Raw genomic sequence first — 19,721 nt, 5'->3', positions numbered from 1 at the left:
GTTTTCTGTTCCTGTGTTAGTTTGCTGAGAATGATGGTTTCCAGCTTCATCCATGTCCCTGCAAATGACATGAACTTATTCTTTTTTATGGCTCCATAGTATTCCATGGTATATATGTGCCACATTTTCTTTATCCAGTCTATCATTGATGAGCATTTGGGTTGGTTCCAAGTCTTTGCTACTGCAATAAACACACATATGCATGTGTCTTTATAGTAAACACAAATTTATTATTTTACAGTTCTGGAGGTCAAAAGTCCAGAATGAGTCTCTTGGGGCTAAAATCATAATGTCTGCAGAGCTATGTTCTTTTTGCAGGTTATAAGGAAATAATCTATTTCTTGCCTTTTCCATTTTCTAGAGGCTGTCATCATTCCTTGGACCTTGGCCATGTAACTAGTTTTGTAGTCATACTGTAGGCATATCTTCTTGTCTGACTACGACTTCTACCTTCCTCTTCCAGGTAAGAATACTTGTGAGTACAAGAGGTCCATGTGGATAATCCAGAACTATCTCCCCATCACAAAATCCTTAACATAGTCACATCTGCAAAATTCCTTTTGCTTTGTAATGGAACCTATTCACAGATGCCAGCAATTAGGGTGTAGACATATTTGGGGAGCCATTATTCTATCTACCATGCCTCTTTTCCTCTCTTTCCCTGATGACTAATGTAGTCTCCACTCCAGGTGTATAAGATAGAATCCTTCAAATAGTTCTTCAAATGTGCCACAGAATTTTTCACCCCAAGATCAGATGCACCTCCTCTGAAAAACTATGCTGTCTCAGGCCCTTCACCAGTGCAGTCGTAGTCATTCTTCACAACTCAGCCCACCTTTTGTCCTTTCCTCAACTGTCTAACATACTATGTCCCCTCAAATACCATAAAATTCCTCTGGAATGGGGTTCATCACCTCAATCATGAATGAATTCTCACTAATCTATCTTGCCAACCAGACTCTTAATTTCTTTTGAGGCAAATATTGTCATAGTCATCACTGTATCCTCAGTACCTAATATAATTTCTATGATATACTAAGCAACTAAATATGTATTTATTGAATGTTAACTCAAGAGACAATCAGAAAAACGCTTAAGAGCTGTGGGATTCCTCGAAAATTTCTACTATTTATTTCAGATGAACATTGATGATCTTCCTGAAAACCCACATTCAAGACTGCAATAGAAGTGAAGAAGTCTTTTCAAACTTATTTCTAGAGAAGACTCAGAAAACTTTATTGACTATCTCATGATCCAGTATTATGAACATTAAGAAATGATTCCTAAGGTCTCCAACTGAAGTGATTCTAGAGTCAAAAAAGGATATAGATTTATTATTTAAAAGAGAATACAGCATTACTAGAAAGTAGTGAGAAAATCATACCTCTTATAGGCCACCATTAGGAAGTATCCCTCATGGTAAGACCATGAAACAATGAGAGCTATGGTGTGAAGATGAGGATCCTTGATTACTAAGAGACACATAAGAAATTGTAACTGATTTTTGCTGAGGTTGATTCTATTTCTCATTAATTTAAATAACTATCAATCAACGTTCAAGGATGTCCACAAGATTGTAATTTCTCTCTATGGGTATTCCTGCTACAAAATCCATTTTTGGTGTAGTTTTAATACATACAAATTGTTACATAAATAACAAAAAAAAAGAAAAAGAAGTTTCATTTTTCTGTAAGGCTTATAAATACATAGAATGAGGTTTCTCGTTTTTTAAAAATCACTTGCAGATATCTTTTTAATGTCTTTGGTTTTTCTAACTTAAATCCTAGTATTTTGATGTCATTAAAATTCTTAGCATGCAAACTTAGTCTACATAAAATAGAATGTGGGACAAGCCTTTTGTGGCACAATTAAATCGTTCCCTTGAAGGACAAGGTAGCAGAAGGTGAACACTAATTTAATTAATATGATAAAGATAAATGGTGTTTTTTAAAGTGAAAACAAGTATGTCTGTTCTTGTATATCATTCTCACTTTTCAAATGGGTTAATACAGTGCTTTAATTTTCAAATAAGGAATATTAAATATTACACAAGATTGTGTCACCACTTTAATATCAGAGAGAAATCTCATCAAGGTGTCAAATAAATTTAATGGAAACAATTAGATATAGTTTGCCGTAGTATAAAATACAGATAAGCTGAATAAGAGTACAACCAGAAATGTTTTCTATCTGTACTCAAAAACATTTATGAAGTTTCCGAAGAGCACTGTAACTATATGGAGAAGTCACTTCAAATATAAAGTAATTTAAAAATAGAAAGTAAATTACTGTACAAATAGAATTGAAACTGGATATATCTTATTTCCAAAGAGATGCCACACATAAATGTAAACAAAGCCCAACTCTGGAATCGTTAAAAGCCAAAATTTCTACATTATTCTGAAAATAGAATATGAGTCTTGTTTATATTTTTCAAATGTTATATTGGGCACTTCTTAGATGTCTAGATTTTTTCAAAAATAATATCAAGTATTTACTGAATGTATATTACATGTAAGACTCTGAGAGATACAAAAAAGTGAGTAAAAATATCCTTATTGCTCTCAAACACCTTTAATGGGCACGTCAGATATACAAAACTAACATAGTACAAGACTGAATAAATTAAATGCCATAACTACTTCAAAGATCAATGTAAGCTGAGGAAGAAGACTTTTTATGAGATGCTTTATGAGTATGTATGTCAACTAAAGGAGACTAATAATGAAGATGGAATAATGAAAATATCATCATGCGAGATGTTCTGCCTCAGAAGTGTATGTGAGCTGCAGGTAGGGACAGAGGGAGGAGACTACTAAGAATAACGGGTTATGTGGGTTGAAGAGACCAGTCCAAGACAGAGGCCGAGAAGGTACCCTCTTCTCTCTGTCATACTCCTACTTCTCACAGACTCACCACACTCACTCCTTACCACCTCTCATCTGTCCCTCCATTCTGATAACCACTTTTCTTCTGCTTGAACTATAGAAGTACAAACACTAATAATCCTTGCATCAGAGTTCCTCTGTTCTTTTGGGGTTTATAGAATATCAAATGTGTCCTCAATGTCTAAGTTCAAAATCTAAAAAGCAAAACATTAAAGAAGATGGTGACCCTCCATTAAATTAAGTAATTTTGAACTGATAATTTATAAAATAAAATAAAATATTGGAAACATATTTTCAAAAGTGCAAAGCCTAAAGGGAAAAAAAACTTCAACAATTCATTACATCTTAATGTTTGTTTTCACTCAGCATGTGCATTCTCTACGAACCTGACTAAATATTAAACTGTTCAGGTATATAAATATCATGAGATATTTGTAAATGTCATATGTATAACCCTTGATATTCTGAGTTGTTTAAACTTTTTAATGTATTTAATGCTAATTTTTATTAATATTTTGATAAGTCTGGAGTCCTAGAATTTTACTATTCTATTCAGGAAAAATTGAAAATAGGGGGAAAATGCTGATGTAGAATGTTCTTTATTAAGCTGTATTTTAATATTATACCCTTGGCTACATTTAAAGGATGCTAAAATCAACAACCTATGAAATCTGTTTCTAAACTTGTACAAAAATATTGTTGAGGACACTGTTATCTAAAATCCCAAGAGAGAAATTTCCCTTAGAACTTACTGGCAGTAAAATTTTGCTTTAAACAAATTAAAATCCTTCTTCCTTTCTAATCATGAAATTAGCTAACTCCTTTTCTGTAACAGCTTCCAGGAAGCTTACAGCTAAATTTTAAGCTCAACAAGGAAATTATACATAGGCCATTAGAAGCCTGTATTTTATTTACTATTTCTGAATTCCTACCATTACTTATTTTTCTCCAGTACTGAGAATTTCTTTCTGGGTTTTTTTTTTTTTTTTTTTTTTTTTTTTGAGACAGGTTCAAGTGATCCTCCATCTCAGCCTCCCAAAGTGCTGGGATTACAAGTGTGAGCCACTGAGCCTGGCCATTGTATTTCTACTTCTATTTTAACATTATTATACTAGGAATTGGTTTTAGCTACACAAGTACTATTTGAAACACGGTAAAATGAACATTGATTTTTTTCTGTTAAGTGTGCCAATGAATTCCTTAACTTCTTCCCACAATTAAAAATCTGAATAGTTTCAATATTTTAGTGAGGTATGTATATATCTCACATATGAGGTATGAAGTATGTGGTATCACCATCATATTTAGGATGTGCTTATATCACATTCATCCTTTGCTTATAAACCTTTACCAGAATGGCATTTTCCATCACAATTCTGGTATTCAGGGCCTTCAAAAATCTGATTTTAACCTAAACTTTTCAGATTATTCACCTTTCCAAATCACCTGCTTCTGTCAAACTGATCTTGCGTGACTTAAAACAGGCCTAGAAATTTCCCATGTTTAGCTTCTCCTCTTATCAAATAATTTCCCTCCTCCTCCTTCTGCCTATTCTCAAGACCTACTTCAAGTTCATCTTCCTTTTTAAACCATTCCCAGCCAATTTTTTCCTCTCTTCTGAATTCCCGTAACACATACTGCGACTTTAGAAATAGCTTTTGTTGATTTTTAAAAATCCTTCATATAAATACTTTTCAAATTGAGGTTCAAGAAACCAACTTATTGGCTGTAAACACTTTTAAAAATAAAGTATAGGCTGGGCGCAGTGGCTCACGCCTGTAATCCCAGCACTTTGGGAGGCCGAGGCTGATGGATCATGAGGTCAGGAGATCAAGACCATGCTGGCTAACACGGCAAAACCCCGTCTCTACTAAAAAATACAAAAAAAAAAAAATTAGCTGCCTGTAGTCCCAGCCACTTGGGAGGCTGAGGCAGGAGAATGGTGTGAACCTGAGAGGCAGAGCTTGCAGTGAGCCAAGATTGCGCCACTGCACTCCAGCCTGGGCAACAGAGTAAGACTCCGTCTCAAAAATAAATAAATAAATAAAAATAAATAAATCAAATAAATTAAATATAATGCAGCTCATTTAGGAAGCATAAAACAGTGTTTGGAAAACTTGTTTTAGTTACACACACACATAAATATCAATACTCTCAAGTTTGTGTGTCCTGAGTCTTAAACTAAAATGCGATTTCTTCATATAAATTATGGGAAAAATAGTTTTTAAAACATTGCTCTATAGTGTTCTACAAAACATTAGCATGTAATATAATTTTAGAAAATGTTCATATTACAAACATAGTAACATGTTCAATGAAAAACGTTTTTAAACTGCCCCAAATCACCCATTACTACTCCACTCTAAGGTAAACATAATTAATATCCTGGAATATAGCCTTCCAACTTTTTCCATGTATTTGGGTATCTATACTTTATTTAATAAAAATCAGATAAATACCATCATGCTATTTTATAAACTGCTTTTCCTACTTTAACAATATATAGCATGAATATTTTGTCTTCTTATCAATAATTTCTCAATAAAGCATCATCCTAAAAATTTATATTTGCTTGAGGACAGGTGCCATGTTTTCAATATTTTTTAATCTTACCTTTTGAATAGGTAATACATTCACAGTGTTCAAAAAAATTAAAATGTAAAATATAACAAGTAAAAAGTTTCCCCTAAACCTCTGCTTTCAATTTCAACCACCTCCCCAAACATGTAATCTGTTATTGTTTATTGTATTATTTTTAAGTTTCTTTATCACATAAAAGCAAAATCAGACTTATAATCATACTCCTACCCTTTTTATATAAAAGGTAATAACATAACCTAAACTGTTTGCAGCTTAGTTCTTTGTATTAACAATGTCTCTTGGAGCTCTCCCCAGTCAGTACATATATAGCTTCCTCATTCACAGTACTCCACTGGATAGGGTACTATAATTTATTTAACTAGCCTCTAATGGTGAAAATTTCAATGATTTCCAGTTTCCTAATATTACAAACAATGCTGCAGTGACTAACCTTGGAATGACACAACTTCATACATGCATAGAACTAAAGGATAAGTTGTGAAAGTGTTATTGCTGAGTCAAAGATATATACATTTTACAGTTTTGACAGATTCTGCCAAAATGCCTTCTATAGTGGTTTTTCATGTTGTTGTTGAGAATTTATACTTTCAACAGCAAAGTATCAAAGAACATTTTTATCCACATCTTTGTCAAGACACTGTTATTAAATTTTAAATTTATGCTAATCTAATAGGTGAATAAATATATTTTTATTTTTCCTTTATTTTACTGAGAGTGGGGCAAATCAACTTTAATATATTTAAAATCATTTGTATTTCTATTTTCTAAAGTAGCCCCATATCCACTGCCAATATTTTTATTTGGTTGTCCTTATCCATTTCTAGTAGCACACTGTATATTGAAGAGATTCACCCTTTTGTGGTATGAGTTTGTATTGATTATATTAACAAGTATTTTAATTATTTATTAATTTTCTAAAAGCAACTATTATATACATATTATATTTTTCCCTTTTCTAATTCATTCCTTTATGCTTTTAGTTTTATTACTTCCATTCTTCCATATTCCTTTGATTTGATTGTGGGTTTGATTTTCCTCGTTTTGGGTGAGATGATGAACTCATTTATTTCATGCTTTTTATTTTATTAATACAAGTACTTAAGGCTCTGAATTTTTCTCCAAGGGCAGTTTTGGCTATATTAATTAACATATCACATAAATATTTATTTCCTTCATCCCTTTCCCACATCCATTTTTGTAAGCAAGGACTACAGCCTTAGAATTTAAGGGTACATTCTTCACATTCAGCAGGTAATTTTTTTTCTTTTTTTGAGATGGAGTCTCCTCTCTCTGTGGCCCAGGCTAGAGGGCAATGGCATGATCTTGGCTCACTGCAACCTCCGCCTCCCAGGTTCAAGCAATTGTCCTGCCTCAGCCTCCTAAATAGTTGGGATTACAGGCATGCGCCACCAGGCCCAGCTAATTTTTGTATTTTTAGTAGAAAAAGCATTTTGCCATGTTGGCCAGGCTTGTCTCGAACTCCTGACCTCAAGTGATATACCTGCCTTTGCCTCCCAAAGTGCTGGGATTACAGGCCTGAGCCACTGTGCCCGGCCACTTTTAGCAGGTAATTTTTGTTGGAGGTGGTAAAATACATTGCAGCTTGTTTCTCTGATTATATCTTCTCTTAACTTTATTATTATGTGATTTCTCCACAATCTATGTGATAGCAGCAAGAGGCAGACAAACGCCTAGGCAGATAGGGGCAGGTCCCCAGTGAAACCCCAAATCCAAGCCAAAACCTCCAGGCTTTTTCAGTTTAAAGCCAGAAAGCCAAGCCACAAGTCAAACTATGGACTACATTGAGAGCCTGTCTTCCCATTTGGCACACTTTCCCCACCTTTCACCTGTTTTACTTATACCTACCCTTTCCTAATTGTTTTTTTTTTTTTTTTTTTTTTTTTTGAGACGGAGTCTCGCTCTGTCGCCCAGGCCAGAGTGCAGTGGCGCAATCTTGGCTCACTACAGCCTCCACCTCCCGGGTTCAAGCGATTCTCCTGCCTTAGCCTCCTAGGTAGCTGGGGTTACAGGTGCCCACCACCACACCTGGCTAATTTTTGTATTTTTAGTAGAGAGGGTTTCACCATATTGGCCAAGCTGGTCTCAACCTCCTGACCTTAGGAGATTCATCCACCTCGGCCTCCCAAATTGCTGGGATTACAGGTGTAAGCCACCATGCCTGGCGTCATAATTGGTTTTTTACACTGTCGTGCCCAACTTTCAGTGATGCCTTTGTTTTAACCTTTTCTGCATACTCACAAACCAATCAGCACACACTCCCCTATTCTGAGCCCATAGAAGTCCCAGACTTAGCCACACTGGGAGAGAAACCAGCTGACTCAGGATAGCTGACCACTCTCATGTCCCCTCTCTGCTGAGAGCCGTTTTGTTGCTCAATAAAATTATTCTCTGCCCTCATCACCCTTCAATTGTCAGTGTATCCTTATTCTTCTTGGACGCAGGACAAGAACTTGGAAACAGTTGAATGTGATACCAACTATAACACAGGCGGGCTGAGCTGGTGCATAAGCCAGGGTTGGCCCGGGCAGGCCAAGTGAGCAGGCCACCTGTTGCAGCAAGTAAAGTGGCTGTGTGAGGCCCAGGTGGGGGCATCACTGGCTGAAGGTCCATGGCTTACAAAGTGACTGAGAAAAATCATGTGTCATAAGGTGCTTTGGGCTACCTTATGATTTACTTTGAAGTCCCTGTTTCATGAAAAATGCAGTTTACGAATTTTCCAATTTTTGTTGTTTTTGTTCTATGGCTTTGTTTGTTCTATGTTTGTTCAATATTACTGTGTATGTTACTCTTTGTTACTGTTCTATGGCTTCCAACAAGAAATGGGGGAGGGGAGAATTATACATTATACATCCATGTTCATATCAGAAATATTGTACATTTTGTTGTACATTTCTACAAAAGTACATTTGTAGAAATGCTTTCCAAAGTCCATGCATATAGAAAGTATAATAAATACTTGGCCAGGCGCAGTGGCTCACGCCTGTAATCCCAGCACTTTGGGAGGCTGAGGTGGGTGGATCATGAGGTCACGAGTTCGAGACCAGCCTGAGCAACATGATGAAACCCCGTCTCTACTAAAAACACAAAAGTTAGCCCGGCGTGGTGGCACGTGCCTGTAATCCCAGCTACTCAGGAGGCTGAGGCAGGAGAATTGCTTGAACCCAGGAGGTGGAGGTTGCAGTGAGCCGAGATCATGCCACTGCACTCCAGCCTGAGCAAAAGAGCAAAACTCCGTCTCAAAAAAAAAAAAGAAAGAAAAGAAAAAGGAAGTATAATAAATACTTTAAAATGATGAAATGGTGAATATCAGGCAATGTTTGTGCTATAAATATCAAATCCTGCCTTTCAATTTGCATTAAAAAATTCCAATGACTTATTCTTTTAATAGACCTTACCTGCCTATGCCCATTTCCCTTCAAATATTTATAAAGTAGGCAAAAAAAATGTATAGAAGTAATTACTGAAAACCTGGCTCTTCTGACTAAAAACATAATGATAATTAAGAAAGTCTGAGGTAGGCTTATGGATGTGAAACTTTTGAAGTATCATTTATGGAACATCAGTGGTTTCTAAGGTCTATTAATTTTTTGATACTAGCATTGCTTTTCCTCAAAATATCTGCTGGTAGAGGATGAGAGTTTTAAAAATCAGTCTGGGTGTTATTAAATATATGTACCATGGTAGGGTTCTTTTATATTATTAAGTAGATCAAGCCTAAAGTCCAATCTTAATTTAACTTTGCAGACTATACTAAGTAGTGACTATATAGTCAAATATCACCCTGTATTTCCCTTAGCACAACACGCTTATAGTCTCTGCTAGACTTTCATGTGGGTTGGGGACATAGCTGTTAAGTTCACTTATATCCTGGTGCTAAAATATTGGAGTATAGAAAAAATTTTTGTTAAGCTATTGACATTAATCAGATAGTAGAGATTATGATTTATGCTAGCTGGAGTTGTAATTAAAAGATGATGAATAGAACAGAATCCCTTTCAGGTAACAACTCTGAAACTTACAGTAAATTTGATTTAGGGTAAATTATAATGTCTGAGTTTCCTTACCTAATAATGGGGATAATATTAATAATCAAATTCACAGTTGTTGAAAAGATTTAATAAAATAATAGAGGTAGAGTATTCTCAACAGTACTCAAGTGTTTTTTTTCCTTCTTTCACAATTTAAAATGCTCCAAATTTTCCTTCTGTTATTTATCTGTCCTGCGAAAAATGCTTTCAAACAAAAACTATATGCTATTTTGCAGTTTCCACCATATAACTACAGAGATTTTCACACATGATTTTTATAACAAGTGAGGTTATTGTAGGCCACAGATGAAGTTAGAAGGCTGGCTTGCCTAAGAAGATGTGGCTGATAATAGTGAAAACTGGGATTTAAAAATGGATTCTCTGTGATCAAATCCAAGACCGACATGGAGATTTATATATTCCTGATAAATTTCCTAAAAAGAACATTTTGTAATTTTTTTGTGCTCTTCCACTCTCAATAGACCTAATTAATTGATTTAAAAGAGCCAATTAAATAGAAATCTTAACAGTGAGTATTCCAGTTCAGAATGTTTTTTTCAAACTGTGAGTTTCCATGACTGGAAATCCAATTTGATATGGTATTTAATTATCTAATTTTAAAGAGCTAAAAATAAAGATCACTCTTATGTCTTTTCGAATTTTCGACACACAGCAATTTTTGAAAAGCCCATACAAGTGACAGCATAAAATGATTAACGGCAAAAGCACAGCTAACTAGATGCCTCCAAAAATAATGTTACTGGGAAAAAAGTTCTTAGAAATAAAAACATGGAATTTACTGTAATTTATTTGGATGGCCTATTCTACTAAATATACTCCCTTGAAATTCACTACCACTATTAAACATAAATCTTTTGTTTCAAGAGACCCACTATGAAAACTTGTAAAATTTTATGCTGAATTTCTACTCAAATGATGTGAATTTCTTAAATTATACAAAGAAAAACTGGCCTTTTAAGATGATATGTATTAATTATTAAATTAATCCAAATCTGTGCTCATCTCCCATCACTCTCCCTTTTGACCACTCTGCTTCAGCCATACTAACCTCTGTAGTTCTTCAATCACACCAGCAAACACTCTTCCCCAGGTACACAAGGAGAATATACAGTCAGTAAACACCTCTACGGCTCTTCGAATTGTTTGCTGCTGGCATCTGTTCTGATAGGTTGGTACACATGCTGTACTAACTGCTGAACACTTTTCACCGTTACCCCTTTATACAACCACACAGATAACTCCCTGTTTCCATTTACGTCTCTGTCCAAAATTCATTAGGAGGCTTTCTTTGATAATATTTTTAAAATTAGCCCTCTCTATGCACATACACACACACTACCTAAACACTGTCCTCAACACAGTCTAGAACTTCATTATCTCCTTACCCTACTTCATTTTCATAACATTTATTTGCTCTAACATAATAAAGAACATAGCACAGAGTGAGTACTAAGTAAATATTTACTAAATGAATACTGAATCACATCTATTTTTCATTCCTTTCTTAAAAAATTAAATTATTTAAAAAATTACACAATAGCTCTTAATGAATTAAAGAACATGGATATAGACTTAAGGAAAAGGAAGACTGATTTCATAAAATGATGAATTGGTAAGACATCAACATATCAAAAACTATATTATAAGCCTCTATAAAATGAAAATTACTAAACAGTAATATTGGAAAAGGCAAGCTATATCAGATGTAAGATAAAATGGTCTTTACATCATCTAAAACTAACAACGTAAACAGCACTTAAAGTGCAGTTTCTTCTCTTAAAAACTGTCCTTTGCAGTGTCTGATAATCATGAATGTTGCTGCCATGAACCTGTCTCCCCAGGACAAGTTAGTAGTTTCAGACACAGACTTACTCTCCTCTCACAAATCTGACTCTAATATTCTGACAATCTATATGACATTCTGGTAAAAAGCTACAATTACAATTACTTAATTTAAGCTGGTTGTCTAAGGTTCAAATTAATTGCCCTCTGCCTATCTAACATACATTTTGTTTTTTGTTTTGTTTTGTTTTTTGAGATGGAGTTTCACTCTGTTGCCCAGGCTGGAGTGCAGTGGCACAATCTCAGCTCACTGCAACCTCTGCCTCCCAGATTCAAGTGATTCTCCTGCCTCAGCCTCCCAAGTAGCTGGGATTATAGGTGTGTGCCACCACACCTGGCTAATTTTTGTATTTTTAGTAGAGACGGGGTTTCACTTGTTAGTCAGGCTGGTCTTGAACTCCTTACCTCAAGCAATCCGCCCACCTCAGCCTCCCAAAGTCCTGGGATTACAGGCACGAGCCACTGCACTTGGCCTAATCTACATTTAATCATAAATGTTTTTGCTTTACCTTCGATTCAGAAAGCGATTTCTTACTTAAAAACATCTAAATATGAAGAAATATTAAACTTAACAAAGCAAATATCTTCCAAAATTGTCATTTAAATGTTAAACTAGATGTCTTTCTTAAATATATTTGACCAATCCCTATATTTTAGCTCAAATCCTAGCTTTCCCTACCAATATTACTGTTCAGTAATTTTTCTTTTATAAAAACAAATAGTTTTTGATATAATAAAATCTTGTTCAAGTTAATATTTTATAGAATGAAAGAGATTTCCTCTTCCTTAAACTCACATTCATATTAATTAAACAGTTTATTTTAGCCTCTAAAACTTAGACTCTACAATCTGGAAAAATATATACTGGTTAAGAATGTGGGCTCAAACTCCAGATCTGCCTCTTAACCAGTTCTGTTTTCTTGGGGAATTCATTTACCATTTTAATCTTTAGCTCTTCATTCATAATATTTTATAGCAATAACAGCAACAATAATATTATATGAGATTAACAACAATTCTTATTAATATTTTATAGGAATATGTGAGGTTAAATGAGATAATGCGTATAAAAAGGTCAGCAATTACCTGGGCTCCTAGCCATTGCTCAGTGAATTCAATCCTCTAACAAATATTTATTGAATGTTACCCTGGGTCAGCACTCTTCGAGACACTGGAAATACACTACACTAATTGTTAAATACAACTGTGGCCCTATTGAAGTTATTTTACTTGGGAGAGACAAATGATTAAAAATACATCATATAATATAATGTCACTTAAATGTTAGCATGACGAAGAGAAATAAAGGCAGAAGAAGGGGGAGCAAAAGGGCTTGATGTGTTATTTTATACATGGTAGTCAGACAAGGCCTCCCTGATGAAGTGACATTTGAGTAGAAACTGAATTAAGTAAAGAACAGGTCATATACATGTCCAACTTGTTTGCTAATCTAAGAATGATGATAACGGGTGATTAATAACCCCTCTTTACAAAAATTTCTTCCATCTTCCATATGTTTACACAAGCTCTGAAGGCAGTGCAGGAAAAATCAGGGAGAGGGATGGGTGGCTCAGGCACCCACTAGTTTTCATAAAGTGAGAAAGTTAAACAATTTAATCCTGTCTAGTTTTCTGTACCTCTGAGTGAATGTGCATAAAAATGTGAAGGTAAGGAAGAGATTACTTTGGCCATTCTGTCCTCAAGTTAGGCATTATGATGATAAACATATTTTTATGGGTAGGAGCAGAGATAAATGGGAAGAGAAATAAATGGGAAATAGAAATTACAATGAACTAAAGTGGAATTCTTTAGGCTAAAAATGAAGTCTAGCAAGACAGAAATTAAATATTTTACAGCACATTATATAATCAAAGACATTTACTTTTCACACAAATTAAATCAAGAAATAGATTCAGTTATAAGAGTACAAATAATTCAAAGGAAGATAAGTAACAGATACTACCACCATAACAAATCCATATCAATTTGTTATCTACTCATAGTTGAAAATTATCTAACTCAAAGCTTCTGCTTTGTGATTTTCTTTTAAAAGAGCAACATGATCCTATAAATCAGTGTATAATATTTGCAACAAACTGAGATAATGATTTGCATATTTCAAATACCAGTACTTTAGATTAGGTTAATAGCCAGATAAACTTTAAATTTCTACCTCATATAAAAAATCACATATAACGATTTAATTTCTACAGCATCCAGTATATATTTATTTTCATAGCTAGTTCTATCAGATGGTGAGATAATCAATTCCAAAGTGTTGGGGGTTGGAAAAACAATAATTAACCATGTAATAGTCCAGAGAATCTAATCTATTATCAAAGTTTTATAGCAAATTTTATATTATAAGGGGTATAGCTTTATTTGAAATTTTGTATTCCTAGTCAAACTCATACCTGCGTTGTTATTTCTTTCTTTTATAGATTTGGTCTCCCAATTTAGACCTGGCTAAGCCTGTAGACAATGCAAACATTTGGTTGACTTGTGAAATGGGACATCAGTATCTCTGAAATCCTATTTGTATATTTTGTTAACCTAATCTGGATAAAAAATATCTTCCTGCACTGAATTTTATTCATACTGATATATACTGGAATTGACATTCATACTTCCACATGAATAATTAAGCATACAAAACACTTTATTTATTTAGAGACAGTGTCTCACTCTGCTGCCTAGGCTGGAGTGCAGTGGTACAATCACAGCTCACTACAGTCTCAACCTCCCAGGCTCAAGCAATCCTCCCATCTCAGCCCCCCAAGTAGCTGGGACTACAGGCATGTGCCACTATCCCCAGCTAACTTTTGTATTTTTAAGAGATATATACTTAATTGTAACCTAGAGTGCTAGAGGGAGGGCAGTGATGTAAAAGAAAGAGATGTCAAAGAAGACCCCTCAATTTACGACTTGAGAAGCTGGGTATTTGGTGGCATCACTTGTTTAAAAAGAAACAACAAATTTTGAAGTTAAAGGTGATAAGCACAGTTTGAGGTGGAAATTTGAACAATTTCAGTTTTGGAAAATAGAAATCTGAGTTATAAATATAAATTTGCAAATTGTTGATGTATAAATAGTAAATAAAGCCATGAGAATAGATTGCTTTGACTAAAGAGAAAATATCTTAGAATTCTATAACAGCATTCATTTACAGATGAAGGAGGAAATATTGAAAGATTTATATATATATATATATTGCTATAGAAAAAATGTGACAACCTATTTCAGGCTGAAGAAGAATTTTTTATGGTTTTGGTAATTAAGGGTAGAAAATGAATAAAAAAATTTAACAAAGAATGAGCCAATTTCATAATTATAGAAAACTGTTCAAGAAAGCCAGTTCCTTAACCAGAGAATTAGAATGTTTAACAAACAACTGTTAAAATCTTCTGTGAGAGAAATATTAAAGGTCACCCTCTCAGTGAAGACTCAGTAGTACAATAAAAGTACAAATATAGATATTATATCCCAGATTAACAAAAGGAAATAAAACACTTGTTTTTTAAATTTCCAAATCACTAAATCCAGACTAGGTACCAGCATTCTTGGAACTGGCACTTACTTCAAATTAAAAGCAATCCCTAAATGTATAAAAGTCATATCAACAAATATTAATCTACCAAGTTGTGTGGCTTTCCTATTTCTATGCTGTTCTTCATATTAGACAGTCCTGAAAGGAAAGAGCTCTTGCCAATACCAACCCAACTCCTGAAACATCAAAAGTGATCAGAAACTAAGCCAGCTCCATTATTCCACTTTAGTTTAAGTCCCAAAGATTTTACCTTTAAAACACAAAACTTCCACATACCCATACTTTATTGAACAAATCTTGTAAAGCACATGTAAGTAGTGTTTTCTGTGATAGATCATAGAGGTAAAAATGACCTAAGACAATCTCTTATCCAACCACCTTGCTCCACATAGATAAGTTTCTGATTTACTGCTTCTGTGAAGAGTAGACTAGTTTTTAATAGTTCCAATATCTTATAATACATTGTAAATGTAACATCCCAAATTAAAACCCTAATTTATTCCTAATTGCTAGACATTTTCTTTGACTTATACAACTTAGAATCTGTTATAACCTGAACCTTTCAAAGTATGAACCTTATAAAGTGAAGAAAAGCCTCAAGTCTGAAGAAAAACTAGGAAAGGGGAAAAAAAAACAAGCCATCTGTATACTAGCAAATACTGAATAAGAAAGCAGCTCATCTTAATAAAATCAAGGAAGTTTCATGTTTCAATTGCATTAGTAATAAAAGCTAGAAAAACAAAAACAAAACTTTCTTTTTTTCTGAACTACTAGCATATAACCTAAGAATTTTATTTACTGTTGGAAATGTTAACTCACCAAAAATTCTTTTAATACAAACAGACAAAAAAGTATATAAGCACCTACCTTAGGAATAGGATTCAGCAGAACTACACCTGATTTCTTAGTGATGACCTGTTTTGTTGTATAGTGATGATCTATAAGTTGAGGAATGTTTGAAAACCCAGTGCCCTCGAATCGATACATGTTCTGGAGAGAGAACAATAAGGTAGAATAAATGTGAAGACATTGCTTTAGAAAATCTACATTCATTGATAAATTAGATTCCTTTCTTAAAAAAACTATAATTGCACAACAATGTGAATATACTTAACACTATTGAACTATACCCTTAAAAATGGTTAAGATGATAAAAATGTAAATAGATAAATAAAACTCTGACATGTTTTAAAATTCTACCTTGTGACAGACAAATCAATTTTCACAATGTTTAAATCTAATTCAAATTGTTGAAAAATAAAAAATCTAACAAACAGACCTGAAATGCATTTTGCTAAAATGCTAACCAAAGGAAACAAAGCATGGGATACACCTGAGTTACTGGACAAGATACATGTTTACATATGTCTACATATGTGTTCCATTTGATAAAACTTTCAATATCAAAAATGTCAAAAATATAAGGAAAGATATCCAATCTGATGGTAAATATTTTAATACATCTGATCATTTATCTTCTATCTGCTGATACAGTATTAGTTTGCTTTCTGTAGTGGAGTATTCATTTACTATTAATTACCAAAAACACTCATTCACACATCTTGGATAAAGAAATAAAATGCAACAGTGACAAAACTGTAGATATCAACACGCTTAAATCTTAGCATTTTTTAATTGCATATCACCAGGTAAGGTGCAATTTTCCTCAAACTCCTCCAAGACCGCTTTTCTCTTGTTTTCATATTTCAAATTGGCCTATGAGTAGGATGGATAAATTGATAGCAATAAACCTGGCAAATCAAAAATACCCTATTGGCCATATTTTTCAAAGCAAGAAGCATTGCAATGCAACGTAACAAAAGCTTCCAACTGATAGTTCTCACACCCAGGAGATATATACAAATACAGATATGGGAGTACCCCCATTTTAAGAAAATGCTGTGAAGAAATAAGAACTTTCAAAACTGACTAAATTCTGACATTACTTGCATTACTGGAAGATTACTTTCCCAGCTGAAAGTTTAAAAACTCAAAGCTCTTTTTCCATACTATAAAATAAAAAAGAATGAATGTATCAAAATTTAATTTATATAAAACTTTTTAAACGAATATTTCTGTTTCATTGAGTAATGAACAAACACGCATTAGTTTACTTTAACACTTAACTATGGAGAATAAATCAACTCAAGGGCAGTTAGTGTTTGAATCAGTTCAAAGCAGTTGTTAATTCACTGCCTAAAGAACTTTTGTACATAGTAGGCAGACCTCCTATGATATATTAGCACTGATCCTTAAGAATATTTCACACTGAAGGTACTAATCTATTTCTAATAATATATGTTTCTAGGTGTGCAAAACACTGAGAAAGATCTCTCAGTGTCTCAGCTTATTCCTTAGTGAAACAGAGATAATATTTGTACCTCCTCACAGAGTAAAAGAGTTGAATAACTATTAACATGCAAACCACTTTACCCAGTATATGGTACATGTACTGGCACACATTCAATTGTCAAATCACCAGACAAATAATAAATGTTAATGGACACAGATTGATTCCTTATCTTTGCTACTGTGAACAGTACTGCAATAAGCATGGGAGTACAGGTATCCCTTTGGTATACTGATTTATTTTCCTTTGGATAAATACCCAGTAGTGGGATTGCTGGATCATATGGCAGTTCTATTATAGCTTTTTGAGAAATCTCCATACTGATTTCCATAATGAATTTACTAATTTACATTCCCATCAACAGTGTATAAGAGTTCCCTTTTCTCCACAACCTTGCCTGCATTTATTATTTTTTTTGTGTTTTTAATAATAGCCATTCTACTGGGATAAAATGATGTTTTATTGTGGTTTTGATTTGTATTTCTCTGATGATCATTTTTTCTCTGATGATCTGAGCATTTTTTCATAATACCTACTGGCCATTTGTACAACTTTTTGGAGAAATGTCTATTTATACTTTGTATTAAATGTTGTATTCAATGTCTTGAATGCATGAATGCATGAGTACATGAGCTTTCCAGTATTCATTTCTATGCTGCCTTATTGGTTTATTTAATTTCACATCCTGCAAAGTATGTATTCACTGATTTGATTCTCGCAAAAACTCTTTAACATATTAACCCCCTTTATTTCCTAAACCACAGAACAAGTAAAGACAGAGCTAGGACTGAAAGCCAAGTGTTCTAACTCCAAATTCAGTGCTCTTTTTATTGATCTACTATTTAATATTTTTAACTCCTCTAAAATCTTGTATTACTTTATAACCTCTTCTCTTGGAACACTTGTTGACTCATTTACTTACAGCTCGTATAATATAAACTCCTTCATTAGAATACAGTAGGCACTCATTAAATATCTGTTAATGAATTTCCCCATTTATTGACCCCTTCTAGTCAACAGGTATATGAGGAAATAAATAGGATAATTTTAGCTCATGGAAGATTCACCTGCACAAAATGAAAAAGAATTAAAACTGTCTATATCATCTTAAACTGTTTACAACTGCTTCAGGAGCTCAACACTATACAGCAAAAACTCACTAGAATAAAATTAGGCAGCAGAAAACCTGAGGCATTTAGTGAAAAATAAATGTTCTCATCTTTAACAGAGATATTTGAAAAATTTCAGTGACAGAAGGAAACCAGATAAAACTATCAAATGTGAACTCGTAACCTCTTATTTTTAGCATATACTATATTGTTCATTTTAGCCACTTAAAATGGCAATATTAAAAACAAGCAATAATTTGCACACTGACCCTTTCCTTTTTGTTTCTAAGAATGCTAATTTAAATACTTATAGTTACAATTTAAACTAGAAGTGATAATAAGACAAATATTTCAGTTTTACATAATACATATTTCAAAAATAGTTACTTTTAGAGCTTAGAAAATAAAATGAAACATTCATATAAGTTGTGGTTAACGAGTTTATACTTTACCTACAATCTTTCCTTCTACAATTCTCATACCATGTAATAAATATTGGCAATATGGTCGCAAATTGTAATAGGGTAGGTTATCTAAATTCACAACTTAAAGGCATATACAAATTACAAAAGAGTTTGCCAAGGAAATAAAAAATGACACATTATTAGAAACAACATAGTTTCCAAAACAGTAGGTTAGATGTATGAATGTGGGCAAATATGATTATCAAGTTGAGGTCTGAATACTACGAAAAATTAACGAATAGTGTGAACATTATGATAGCGGAAATACTTTAATGGATATATTCCTTTTAACCTATTTGAATGGTATCTACTTTCACTTAGCTATAACTACGAGATGTAAATGTACTAAATGCCACTGAATCCTACATTTTAAAATGATTAATTGTATGGTATGTGAATGTCAGCTCAAAAAGATACGTTTTATATATATATAAACTTATTAAGAGATGTATGTGCACATGTGCATGTGTGTGTACATACACCTGTTACTAAGTTATCTAAGCCCTCAGGTTCATCTAATGATCATGGTTCAATTTTTGTAAGGCAATTAGTATCACCCTAGTTTCTCAACATAAAATGAAATCCTGTGGATAGCAATCTTGAAAATGCAGGCCATTTGAAATGATGGGAATGGAAAACAAACAGAGGCATCAATTCTTTCATATGCCAAAAACATTAAAATTCCTTAGTGGGTAAAGTTAAATTTTGAAATTACTCTTCATCTGTTTAAGGCTCAATAAAGAAATGTAACAAACATAGAAAGTAGTTTAGCAATACTTAAATAAATTTCAAAAAATAAATTAGCATTAGAATAATCAATGTAAATAGATTTTTAATTCTTCATTAATTT

The 19,721-nt window shown here is 33.4% G+C and overlaps 1 protein-coding gene across 45 annotated transcripts in view; it reads right to left on the bottom strand.

Annotated features, from left to right (window-relative positions):
- FER (FER tyrosine kinase) overlaps positions 1 to 19,721 on the bottom strand; it is a 439,457-nt gene that overhangs the window by 211,366 nt on the left and 208,370 nt on the right. For all 45 annotated transcript variants that reach the window (XR_010156938.1, XR_010156953.1, XR_010156948.1 and 42 more), the window contains one exon: positions 15,816 to 15,938. Coding sequence is in view for 20 of the 45 variants with exons in the window: in XM_063810513.1 (XP_063666583.1) it covers positions 15,816 to 15,938 (123 nt within the window). In the remaining 25 variants the exon portion in view is untranslated. The remainder of the gene's footprint in view (positions 1 to 15,815; positions 15,939 to 19,721) is intronic.

Source organism: Pan troglodytes, chromosome 4, assembly GCF_028858775.2.
Source record: "Pan troglodytes isolate AG18354 chromosome 4, NHGRI_mPanTro3-v2.0_pri, whole genome shotgun sequence".
Taxonomy (NCBI): Eukaryota; Metazoa; Chordata; class Mammalia; order Primates; family Hominidae; genus Pan; species Pan troglodytes.
Note: the sequence above shows the minus strand (reverse complement) of the source record. Positions and strands in the feature narration are given on the sequence as shown.